Source organism: Cynocephalus volans, chromosome 17, assembly GCF_027409185.1.
Source record: "Cynocephalus volans isolate mCynVol1 chromosome 17, mCynVol1.pri, whole genome shotgun sequence".
Taxonomy (NCBI): domain Eukaryota; kingdom Metazoa; phylum Chordata; class Mammalia; order Dermoptera; family Cynocephalidae; genus Cynocephalus; species Cynocephalus volans.
Window position 1 is genome coordinate 521,446 of NC_084476.1, and position 12,839 is coordinate 534,284.

The 12,839-nt window shown below is 51.6% G+C and overlaps 1 protein-coding gene across 2 annotated transcripts in view; it reads right to left on the minus strand.

Annotated features, from left to right (window-relative positions):
- Window positions 1–12,839, minus strand: part of CACNA1B (calcium voltage-gated channel subunit alpha1 B) — a 195,330-nt gene that overhangs the window by 49,465 nt on the left and 133,026 nt on the right. For both annotated transcript variants that reach the window (XM_063081919.1, XM_063081920.1), the window contains exons 21-25: window positions 7,146–7,272; window positions 5,051–5,180; window positions 4,602–4,661; window positions 3,530–3,636; window positions 787–883 (exon numbers count right to left, since the gene is read on the minus strand). In XM_063081919.1, coding sequence (XP_062937989.1) covers window positions 787–883; window positions 3,530–3,636; window positions 4,602–4,661; window positions 5,051–5,180; window positions 7,146–7,272 — 521 coding nt within the window. The remainder of the gene's footprint in view (window positions 1–786; window positions 884–3,529; window positions 3,637–4,601; window positions 4,662–5,050; window positions 5,181–7,145; window positions 7,273–12,839) is intronic.

Genomic DNA, 12,839 nt, shown 5'->3' on the forward strand with positions numbered 1-12,839 from the left:
CACTCCAGATGCCAGCAGCTGCCTCAGCAAATGCAGCCACTGCCTGCTTGCACAGCACCCTCTACCTGCCACACAAGGCGCAGCTCCGCACCTGGACCCAGAGGACCTCTGGATGCCTTTCCAGGCCATCTCCCAGCCCTCCCTTCACACACGGCTTCTAAGCAAACTTTTCTCTGTAATTCCCATATTGCCTAATGTCTCCAAGGCAGGAATGTCCAAGCTGTTAATAACAGTACTTACTGCATAAAGGTTTAAAGTATTAGAGTTAAAGCATAAAAAGCATTTTGCACAGTGCTCAGCACAAGCTCAACAATTATTAGATTTTAGCACAATGCTAAGTGGTTGGGGTGACATTCTTCCTTTATCCAGGACTTCAGCCATGCCCGTACGCCAGGGCCCAGCCCAGCAGCCAACTTCCTGGAGCCCCTGCCTTGATGGTATCTTCCCTTCACAACCCTCCGCCTCTCCCAGCAGCACCTTCCTCCCTATACTGCAGCTGCTGAAGGAAACACCCTGTCCCATCTGGTGCCCCTGGCAAAGGAAGAAGATTCTCACAGGAGCTGGGAACAAGCTCTCCTTGGCAGAGGGGGGCTTATAGCTGAGCGAGCCTGTTCCCCCCAGCCCCAAAGGTGTGTGATCTGAGAAGACACACGCACATGTACTGCACATGTGCACATCTGCACACGAATGCACACGCTCATGCCTGCGTGCACACACACACACGTGCACACACATGCGTGCACTCATGCACAGCACACCACTCAAGCCCCAACTCCTGGCTCCAACCTTGAGCTTGGGCAGCCGTTTGATGGTCTTGAGGGGCCGCAGGACGCGCAGGACTCTCAGGGACTTGATGGTGCTGATGTCTTTCCCTTTGGATCCTCTAGAAGGAGAAGCCACAGATGCAGACAGGCAGGAGGCGAAGAAGGCCTGGCTCCCGTGCAGCCCACCGGGGTCGGGGTCACACTCCCTGCCCACGTTGTCTCAGGCCCCAGGGTAGAGGACCCAGGGGCAGAGAGTCCTTGTCCTGCAAGCACCAGGCCACTGCATCTCTTCCCATGGACTGCCTGGCTTGGGTCTCATCTGAGGACGGGCTGGGGTGGAGGCCAGGGCCTCCTGGTGTACAGAGAGAGCTGAGCCTGCAGATGGGAAGAACCCATTCTCCCAGACCATGCATCACCCCAGCGCTCCCGACACCCACCCCTAAATCAGCCTCCAGGAATAAAGAGGACACAATGGCGCCTGCACAAGGACTGCAGACCTGATAGGGGAAGTACACAAGCCTATCCTTTAGTGTTAGAATCTTCTGGAAAGGATGTTTGTTCCTGCTTTTCTCTCCTGGTAGAGGAAGTAAGGGGGACTGGTCAGGCCTCTGCCCTATAGACTTCCCCGCCTGTCCTTCCTCAGCTGCCTTGACACTCTTCCCGGTGACAGAAAGGAAAAGGGACAGGAGAAAGGAGAGTAAGAAAGAGGCAAAGTCAGACAAACACAGAGGCGGCTCGAGAGAGAGGGTGGACAGAGAAAGAAAGATAAAGCATGGGGGCGCATACGGGGACGGGGTGAGCTGCGGAGAGAAGAGGGGGAAAGAGCCAGCGAGAGAGAGAGAGAGAGAGAGAGAAGCAGACCGAGGCACCAGCATGATCAAGAAAGCAGCAGACAGAAGAACTCAGGCAGGGGAGGGGACATAAGACAAGAAATCAGGTAAAGAAAACTCCAGGCACTGGAAGCAAGCTCCGAAGCGCAGGACCAGGGGCCCACATCAGCGCCCCTCACAGAAGAAGCCAGAGCAGACCCATGGCTGCCTCGGCCTGTCTCGGGGGATAGTCCTCCCACCGGTGTCAAGGGGAGGCTCCTTGCTAAGGACGCCCATTCTCAGAAGCAAAGCCACACCCTGCTTGGTGGGGTGGGAGCTGAGGCCTCAGGATTGGGTGGGACTCGCTGTGCTCAGAGGGACCTTCCCACCAAGCTCCCTGGGGAGTGCCCTGCACATGGGGCACGGCCCTGCCACCATCGTCTTCCTTGGGCTCCAGCTCAGCTCTGGGGTGAAGGGGTCAGTGAGAGGGACAGCCCAAGCCCAGGCCATTGTCATGGTGAGAGCCGGGCTCAGACACCGCAGCCCCTTCCCTTGCCCCCAGCCGTGGCCTCCACTCAAGTCGGACCAAAGTCCAGAAACACCAGGAGAAGAGGGGACAGTGGGGGCTGCAGACCCTCCCCAGGGCAGGCAGAGGTGGGAGGGAAGGGACACTGCTGTCCCCCTGGGAGGCAGCTTCGGTGTTTGTGCGGAGGGAGCAGCTGCTCAGGGCCCACTGCTGCCTCTTGCTCTGAAGCTGCGTCTCTGGACCTTGCCCCTTCCCCTCCTCCTAACTGGGGACATCTCTGACAACCCTAGCTACAGCGTCCTCACTCCCAAGGCCCTTGCTGATACTCTGGCAAAGCTGTCACTTCCTTCATCATAGACTAAGACACGAACAGGAAATGCTGGGAGTTGCTGGGGTCCAGCATGAAGGGGAGAGAGAGGAAAGCAAGCCACATTTCCAGACAGGAGCCACATGGGGAAGCACGTTGGGACGTCCAGCATCCTGAGGCCTTGGTCACCAATGGTGGCTCCTGCCTAGAGCCCTCACTGCCCTCCAGATTGACGTTCTCAGCCTCCAGCACTCGCTGGGATACCCTGCTCGCCAGGAACTGCTCACCAAGGGCTGACTATGCCCAGCCCCGGCTCCCAACCCGGCCCCCAACCCGGTCCCCAAAGGCATGGTAGGAACATGTGGCCTGGGGACATGGCTCCGGGCAGCATGCAGCCCAGATGGACAGGGTGGAGGTGGGTGAGCAGGAGGTGGAGCCATAGCTGTGCTGTGATGTCGGGGGCCATGCGAGGGGAGGGAGGAGACGCATTACCCCATGAAGCTCCTACCGGGAGTCCAGCAACCGGGAGACAAAGAGAACAGAGTCAGTGGCGCCTGCGGACGGAGCGCCGGCCCCCATCCCGGCACTGCCCTCCCAGTGGGCTCAGCAGGGGAAGACCAGGGGTCTTCCGCGTCTCTGGATCGCACCCCACAACTCCTCTCCACCTCCCCAGCCCCAGCCCCTGACACCCTCCACGTAGGGTGTGAGGAAGACAACTCCAGACCCAGCCGCAGGAGGGCCGATCCAACACCCCAGTAGGGCAAGATGCCCCCAGCTCTGGCTGGGGCGGAAAACACGGAGGTGTCCTTGGGTCAGGCACTTGCTTCAAAGCAGGTAAAGTCCCTCCGAAGGACCCCACAAGGCAGAGCCAAATACGCCAGAGACTGCACACCCAATCGAAGAACCACAGGGCTCATCAGGGACAGATGGACCTCTCGTCCTCTTAACCCCATGCAGCCCAGGCCCAAGCAGGCAGGGATGGTCCTGTCTGGGCAGTTACCGAGCCACAGAGAGCCCAGGGAGGCGGATGGGGGAGCCTCTCTGTCCTTCTCACACCCCCCACATTCTATCACAGTTCTGGGGGCTGCACCCAGTTAGACCCAGAGCAGATGTGGTTACTTACGAGAAGGCAAATGCCACCAGGGCCCCACTGACCACGATGAAGTCCAGAATGTTCCACAGGTCCCGGAAGTAGGCTCCAGGGTGCAGCAGCAGCCCCAAGTCGATCATCTTCAGAGGAGAAACACACTTTAGGGTGCATAATATTCCAGAAAAGAGAGCAGGGCCAGGCCCCAGAGTCATGAGGGAGAACAGGGCTCTAGGTCACACCCCGCCCACCAGCGGCTCAGTGCAATTTATTGTGCACACGTATGTGCACACCTGTGACCTCAGTGGGCCTCCGGACCTCAATGCCATAGCCGGCTCATGTCTGGCTGAGATCCTGCCGGGGCTCCCAACTTCCTCTATCCCCATCTGCTCCTCCATCGCTGGGCTACAGGCCCACACACAACCCCAGGGAGCTCGCACGCTGTCCAGACCCTCAGAGGGACGGCTCAGTGCAGCGGGAAGCAAAGCTGGTGGGGGACATGGGCCTTCACTCACATCCTGGCTCTGCCACTCTTTGTGCTGTGATTTTGGGCACGTACCATAACCTCTCTAAGCCTCGGCTTCCTGATCTTTAAAATGGGGCTGATGACGCCTACCTCACAGAATTTTGCAAGAGTACATGAAATAGCAGAGATAATACATTCACGCCCCAGTTGTAAGTGCTGTAGATGTAAAAGCTACCCTGAGTGCATGCATGTGGGCCACACACACCCTAAGGTGCACTGAAGTCATGAACGTGCGTGTGTGTGTGCAAATACACACAAGGACCACGCTTAGACATCAATAAAGGATCACCTCGTGTCAGTAATTAGAAACGGAAGGTTAAGGTTGCAAAGAAATGGTAGACTCTTACTATAGCATCAGACAAGCAATAGATCCCTTTCCCCAAGGTCTCGTTCTCCTGCACCCTATGTCCCTGGCCCCTCTTTGTGTCACAAGACACTCCTGGGAGAGGGCTGAGGCACAGGTACACTCTCCGGAACATGTCACATATGTGCAATGCCCACATGTCCTCACATGCCTGTGCACCCATCTCGGTCGCAAGGGAGAGTGAGAAGCACCAGGGTCACCAGGGCCATGCATCTCACCTTTATCACCATCTCAAAGGTGAAGACGCCTGTGAAGATGTAATCCATGTATTTCAGAGCCTAGGACCAAAAGGAAGGTTATTCTCAAAGGCTAAGCTGGAAGCCTGGGCCAGGGCCAGGGCCAGGGCAACCTCAGTGGCTCCAAGTTTTTCCTCCAGGCAACAGTTTGGGGAGAGAAGACTCAGGCAAGTATCACTCTGGGAATGGCCCCCTCTGGCCACAGCCCTCACTCTGGCCCTGGGATGTCCTAGTTCTGCCCATCTGCAACTCGGGGGCTGGATGAGGTGGCTTCGCCAGGCCTTTGGTCCCACACTCCCAGAGGGAAGGACAGACAGAAGGAGGAGGGGTGTTGGGGAGAAGACAAGATCCCAGCACCACCCAACCGCTCAGGAGTGCGCCCACTGGCACCACCACAGCCCGATGGTGGCCCGGCCACCAGAGCCACTCACGTTGTTCCTGGGCGAGTCTGTGCGCACGGGGTCCTCGGCAGCCAGGGCAATGCTGCTCAGGGCAATGACCACGAGAATGACCATCTCGAAGTACTGCATCGTCACAATGTAGTGGCAGAAGCGGCGGAGCCTGTGGGGACAAACAGGTGGCCATGACGAGTGGGGCTTTGCTTGGCCCCTCCCTGCAGAAAGAGCCCTCACTGGCTGCCTGTCCCTGCATTTGGGGGACAGTGGCCGGGTAACCGATGGGGCTGAGGCTCTTGAGGGGCATCCCAGGAGAAGGGGTGGGAAAGCAGCAGAAACCTCCAGCAGGCTCAGCAAACTGCAGCTCACAGGCCAAGTTGTGCGGAGCCTCTCGTGAGAGGAGACTTGCTGGCACATGGCTGCGCCTGTCAGTCCTCTGCCATCCGCAGCAGAGTCGAGCAAGGCCACGGAGACCTCACAGTCCCGAAGCTGACAGTATTGGCTGCCGGCCCTTTACGGGAAAGGCTTGCTGCTGGCAGGATGGAGGCTGTTGTTCAGAGGGAAGTCACTAAGCAGGAACACCCCGGCAGAGAGCAGGCCTCCCTGTGCGAGGAGGCTCTCCGGGGCCCTTGCTGGGCGCATGGCGGTGCGAGCTCGCGGGACTGGGTGCAAACACACTAGACACGCCCACCGCCTGCTCCAGTCGCCTGTTCACCTGGCTCGCTTGGCCAACACTACTGAGCATCTGTTCTATCCAGGCATGTGCTGGGCACTGGGGACACAGAGGTGAACAGGACAAGTGAGTCGCTGGCCTCACGAAGCTCCACTCCAGCAGGCAAGACCCCAGGAAACAGACACAGGAGACTCTCAGATGCTGACCAGTGCTGCAGCGCAGCAGCAAATGGTGACCAGGAGGTCGTGACCAGGAGGACAGAGCCGCTGGCGGAGCAGGTGAGCCGGCCAGCCCTCCCACCCTCACAAGGGACGCGCACGCACAGCGCGACCTCTGCCCCCTGCTCCCCTGCCTTCGTGGCACATCCACTGCCCACCAGATCCTCCAAGCTCTTCCTCTCACCAACACCCACACGTGTCCAAGGACCTTCCATCTCAGACGACCTCCCACTTCTCTTCCTTCCCTGAAGGGACCGCATGCTCATTTCTCATCTGCCAACCTCTGTCACCTGGCTCTGCCCCCACGTCTGCAGAGCTGCTCTTCCCGGGCCCACCAGTGGCCCGCTGACTCTTCATGCCTGGACACGTCTCTCTCCTTAAAAGAGACTCCTTTCCTTCTAATTCAACAGCCACCCAGTCCAGCCGGTGGCTGGTCCCCCCACTTGGCTCGACCCCGGCTCAGGCCCCTGAGTCACCTGGCCATGAGAAGCGCCAGCTGCCTGGGCTCTGCAGGAGCTGCAGGCTGGGCCCCCAGCAGCACTGCTGGTCCTGGTGACTGTACCACCTTCCACCCGAACGTCCAGCAGAAACTGGACATCGTCCGGGACACGCCCCTCCCCTCCCACAGCTAACTTATCTTACGTCTTTTACTAACTTGTCTTGTTTGTTGTCTGTCTCTCCTACAAGCATGTCAGCATAGTAAGGACAGGGGTTTGTCTGTCTTGTTCACTCCTGTGCATTCCAGCACCTAGAGTGTCACCTGCCACATCAATACTGGTTGGATTAATGGAAGCACCTGGACTGACGAGTGATGATGGATGCGTGACAGACAGATACTAGAGAGCGTGCACGAACAGACACACAAACAAAGATGACACGCACACGTGTGCACGGTGGGGATAAAGGGGGTCCATGTGTGCAGAGACGAACAGGCCCGCGGGGCAGCGAAGAGCACAGGCTCTGGAGCTCACCGTCAGCATCCGAGCCCCAGAGCCACCACTAAGACGGACAGCTGCGTGACTGTGCACGAGTCACAGAACTTCCTGTGTCTGCACATGAGGTCGTGAGGGTGTCCCTCATGGGACTGCTGTGAAGACTGGAGATGTTCACACCTATGAAGTACATAGAACTAGTCCCTGCTAGGGTGCGTATCCAGTGCTTCTGGCTAATGTGTTCATGATGGTTGTGACAAATGGGTGAACAGGACCCCCATGAGCACGGGCAGGGGAAGGAGACTCACAGGTTGGCAGGGCTTAGGCAGAACAGGGAGTTGTACGGGACGATAGGCCGGGGGCCACTCCTCAGCACAGCATCTGCTTCCACCTCCTTCTTCCCCTCTGCTTGGCTTTCCAGGTCCACGTTACCACCTACAAGGACAGGGGCCACCAAGTCAGGGTGTGCTGCACCTGAAGCCCCTGTCACGTGGTCTCTCCCAGTTCCATCGCCGTGGGTGAGTGAGGCAGGTCTTCATGACTTCCCAGGGGAGGGTGTGTGGCTGAGAACACAGCTTCATGTGGTCAGAGCATGTCGGAGGTGAGTGACGGCCATGACCACAGCCAGAACCAGGGGTCTGGCGCCGCCTGCCGCGGAGACCCTAACACACCCTTCCTCACCTCTTGCTTTGCCAGGGTTGTGGGGGACAGCACCAAGCCTGGTCCTGCACCTGGGCCTCTCTGCCTCCACGTGGGCAAAGCCTGGTGACAACTTCCCGCAGCCTCTGCAGGGATCTTGGGCTGGCAGGACGAGAGGAACAGGGCTGGCCTTGGACCCCCAGACCTGCAGATGCTCCCCTGGACCTCGTCATCCTGTCTTGCCTGGCCTGGGATTTTCTCCCTCGTGACCCTGGAGAAGGGCCCTGCCATGCCAGGGAGTTCAGAAGGACATTCTGGCCGAGGGAGGACCTGCAGCCCCTCTGCTCACAGCCATTCTCCCTGTGGCCCCCATGCATCACCCCCAATGCCCATCTCTGCTCTCTTAGCACCCCACAGCTCTGCTCCCACGAATCAAACTTTCCAGGGTTAAAAGGGCCTTTGTTCTATTTTAGGTAAATTTTGTTGTCCTTGTATAGAATTTTTCTCACAAAGATTCTTTTTTTTTAAGTATCCTAATATATATTTCAATTTTGTGGGTGACAGTTCCTGAGACCTCAGGACTCCAGGGAAGATGGTGCAATGACTGGGACCGCCTCCCACGGCTGCATCTCATTTTTACTTCTTTAGAGAAACACGAGCACAGAGGATGTTAAAGAGCAACTGGAATGAGGGTACTTATCCCAGAGCCTGCCACAGAGACCAAGGCTCTCAGCCACCCCCTCAACCACTGGCCATTTCCAAGTCCTGCCGAGGATGGCTGGGCCAAAGGAAAAAGCCTCGAGCTGAACATGAAAATAGCTAAAGTTCTACACCACCAGGGTTGTTAGCTCCGAGCTAAGACAACCTATCCTCACACACTAGTGCAAGTGGTCTTACCTAAAGTGACCACTTTTGAAATGGGCACCATTAAATTTCCCTGCTGAAAATGCAATTCGTATAACCTCCTGAGAAAGCAGTTTGCCATTATGTATTTAAAATCCTAAAAAAATTCTATTAAGTTACAAGACATTAGCTCTTAAGAAAGTCAAGCATGCACACAAAAATCTATATTCACAAAAGTGTTTGTTATAAGTTCTCATAACAAGTTATAAGATCTTAGAACAAATTATATATTTTCCATAAGTTACAGTAACAAAAAAGTTATAAAACACACTACCACAGATCAACTGAATAAAATATGCAATATTTACATGAAGCACCATACTATGGATGTTACAAATGCCTGCAGAGTTTAAATGACATAATAAGAGACTTATGATATGGTAAGTTAAAAAAAATTTTTTTTAAAAAGGACAGGCTACATATTTGTGCATCCCAGATGAACTCAACTACAGAAAACAGCAAACATACAGGGAGAAAAACAACAAAGTGGTGACCATGGTGATCTCAGAATGGCTTTCTGACAGTAACTTTAAATTTTTTCACTGTACCTTTAACATTTAAGAAATGTTTCCATGATGAGCATATATTACTTTAAAGTAAGAAGCATTTATTACTTAAAACCATACCTTTTCAGACTCCTCCACAATAGCAATAAAGCAAACCCAAGAATAAGCAAACTGGGAAAAAAGAACCAAATCTGGACTCTATGAAGTGTTTTGCTGCTCAAAAGAAACAGAACAAAGATGCCAGCGCCTGGAACAGGCTCTTCTTCTTTGAAATATATTTACTACAAAAAAACCATAGGAAAAAACATACATTAAAGCAAAGCAGAACAAGAAAAAAGAGAAAGGATGAAAATGAAAACTGCAACAGATCAAGTAAATTCACCGATGGAAACAGGGTATTAAAAAAAAAAAGACTCAGTAACCAAAATTGAACCCCTGAAATAGAAGACACTCAGTCAAGTGAGATGGCTACCTACAGAGGGGACTAAAGAAAGAAGAGAAAAGTCTCAAAAACAGCAGCACGCCAGGCATGGCCCAGGTGCCCTGTTCCCCGTAACAGCACACATTTGCATGTGTGATCCCTTTTCGAGATTAAGAGACTAAGATGGAACTGAGGCATTACCTTGTGGAAAATGGTCTACTAATGCTGGGGTCAGAGCCCTGAGCTCGCTGCAAGGTAGGAAACCTAAATGAGATGCCTGCATTACAACACATCTCTAACGGGGGCTGAAGTGAGTCTAGCCTGGTGGTACCCTGGGTTTCCGGAAAAAGCAAATGCGAATCCTCTCTGACAAAAACGTTCCTCATTTGGCTCACAGAATCCCCTCAGATAAGGGGAATTTGGAGAGAATTTACACCCTATTTTCCGAAGACATCCATAGGATAGAAAGAATGTATCTCCTATACATCTAGAATGGTATTAGCTAAGTCACATCCTCGGGAGAACTGGAAAAGCAGTCAATTCATTTTCTGTAGGGATTAATTATCTCACAAAACCCCAGTTGAGAAAAGGAGAATTAAGATCAATTGCATACGAACTCAAAGTAAAAAATATTGCCAAACACACAAGCAAGCAAGGTCACCATGAGTGAAAGACAGCAGGAACAACAAGCAATAGATTTATACTCCCAAGGACTTCAATCTGGGAATTTCAGGTGATATACATAAAATACTTAAGAGAAAAATGTAGGTTAAAAAAATGAACAAGCAATAAAAGTCTATAAATTTGGCCCACCCCCATCCACAACCAGGCACAGCACCAGTGCCCTGGGGCCCTGCCCGAGGGTCAGGGGAATCGAGCTGGGGACCAGACCCCCCTGCCCACAAGCAGGCACACTGCCAGCACCTCAGGGGCCCTCCTAGGGGCCCAGGCAACAAGCCAGGGACCGGATCCCCCCCCCCATCCGCAACCAGGCACACCACCAGTGCCTCAGGGCCCTACCCAGGGTCCCAGGGCATGGACCGGGGACCGGACCCCCCTGCCCACAACTAGGCACACCACCAGCACCAAGGAGCATGCCAAAAACATCACCTCCATGTGGGTCGCCCACCACAGTAATCACAGCTGCCGCAAAAGTGGCTAGACATCACAACCACCATGCAGATGGTCCGCCAGCCACTGGAGTGCATTGACACAAGGAGAGTCACCAGCAGAGATAAAGAAAAGAAGAGGATGTCTCTCTCCACAAAGCCCATTCCAGAGTGACAGAAGAAGCATCTGCTCTATGATAATATTGGGGGACCTGCTCACAGGTCTCAGCATTGGACAGATCATCTAGGCAACAAATCAACAGAGTAACCATTACTCTTTTGGAGGGAGAGAAGAAATCTAGGGCACTTAGAGAGGGAAGGGGAGAGGTTGGACAAGGGTCATAAAGAGTAAGTATCATTTGTAACATATACATACTAGTAATACTGATTTGATCAACATATGTTAACACTGAATCCCAAAAATATGTATAATCAATTATGATTCAAAAAAAAATTAATCAATTTTTTTTTAATTGAGCCAGCACTTCAATAGCCCATGACAGGAAAGCTTGGACTAATCCTCTTACTGAAAACAAGTACCAGAGCTGAACAAAATACACAAGATATCTGTTTAAAAGCACTGGAAACCCATCAACACAGACAGAACCCAAGGAGCAACAACCCTCAGGAGAAGGGAAGTGCAGCGAGCGATCTGACGTTCAGCCCAGATTCCTGTTTGTAGTGCAAGGAAACAGAAGCCAAGCAGAAAGCAACCCTGTGACTGTGGCAGAAGAAAAAGATCGGAGGTTGAAGACAACAAGGGGTCTAGATCTCGAGGGGTGAAACCCCAAAGAGAACAGCAAGTCCCTCAACCAGCACACAGACTCCTCAATTCGTGGAGTGCAGGTTGCCCAGAGGATGGTCTCCTGTGGAATAAACTATATAGCAAATGTACCTCACAGGGCCTGGTTTTCCAAAGTCTTGCAGTTTCAGATATTGACCTTGCAAGGACTGGAAATTTTCCTCAGGCTATAAGTCTCTGGTGCAAGATAAGAACTGTGGCAAAGCAGGTTGATGGCTCATAGACAGACTAGTTACTGATTGTTATGTAAAGATACTGAGAAATGCTGTAAGAAGAAATGTTTGCTAAGATCAGGCTTGTGTTGATAAGATCACTTAATTATCTACTGGAATGTCATCTGGCTTGTTTCACTGAAAGTTACCAGCCTATACTGTTAAACTATGACCCCACCTATGTCTCTTCCTATAACTTCCTGGTCTGGAAAATAAATGTAGGAAGAGAACCCCAATTCAGCGTTAATTTCCAGCAGGGGATTAACCACTTCAGGGCCTCTCACTGCTCAGAAGAGATGGGCTTTGAGTAATCCTTTGCATCTCCATCACCCAGGGGAAGTGGGATGACAAATCTATGGGGGGCAAAGCAACACAAAGCAACAGTCACACCCAGAAGCAAATGCCCAGAAGGGTCCTCATCTCACAAGAGAACGTGGGTTAAGCCTCCGAGATTAAGGCTGCAAAGGATTGATTTTGATACAGGGTGTGAATGCCAGTAGAGATTTGAATTTGCTATTCTTTTTATTAGGATTTTTCTTGCTTTTGTCAGTGTTCTTGTTCAGAGTTACACAGCTCTTGAATCATTTGCCCAATGCTATTTTTTCTGTAGGCCTACTATTGTCAGTGCACAGCATTTTCAGAAATGCATATATCATGTTATAGCAGGAATGAAAGAAAAGCATACAAAGGTCAGAGATGAAAGAATGAAAGGTAAGCCAAAAACTTAGTAAGCCAATAAATCGGTAAATCTGAAAAAAAAAAAAGTCTCTCTAAAGTCAAAACAATAATAATACCTATTTTGTGGGATTTTTTTAAAAAGTACTAACAATATCCAGGAAGTTGAGAGAAATGTGATTGAAGCTGCTGTTCTAAGGTCTTAACACTGTTGAAAGGGAAGTTAATACATAAAATAACTATAGATTTTGTTATACACGTGGGGTACACACGTGAAAGAAGAGAAATAGAATTTACAATTTTTAAACTAGTAGAGGGACAAATGAGATATGTAAGCAAATAAACAGTCAAAACAATCCATTTTTCAATATTAAAAAGGAAGGGAAAAAAGAAAGCATAGGAAAAATAGAACAAGTGTCACAATCTAAGATGGATCTAGCAAGTTCAAGTAAGTTAATAGTCACAATAAATATAAGCAGACTAAACTTGGCAATTAAATGACAGAGATTATCCAGCTAGATTTTTAAAAATACAGTTATATGTAGTTTCCTAGAAACAAGCCTAAAATATAAGGCCACATAAAGGTTGAAAGTCAAAAGATGGAAAAAGATATAACTGGCAAATGCTCATAAACAAACAAACAAACAAAACAACTCAGGGAGCTACATTCACAACTGAAAAATACACTTTAAGGCAAAAACTATTATTAAAGAGGATAACTACTTATGTATTTTA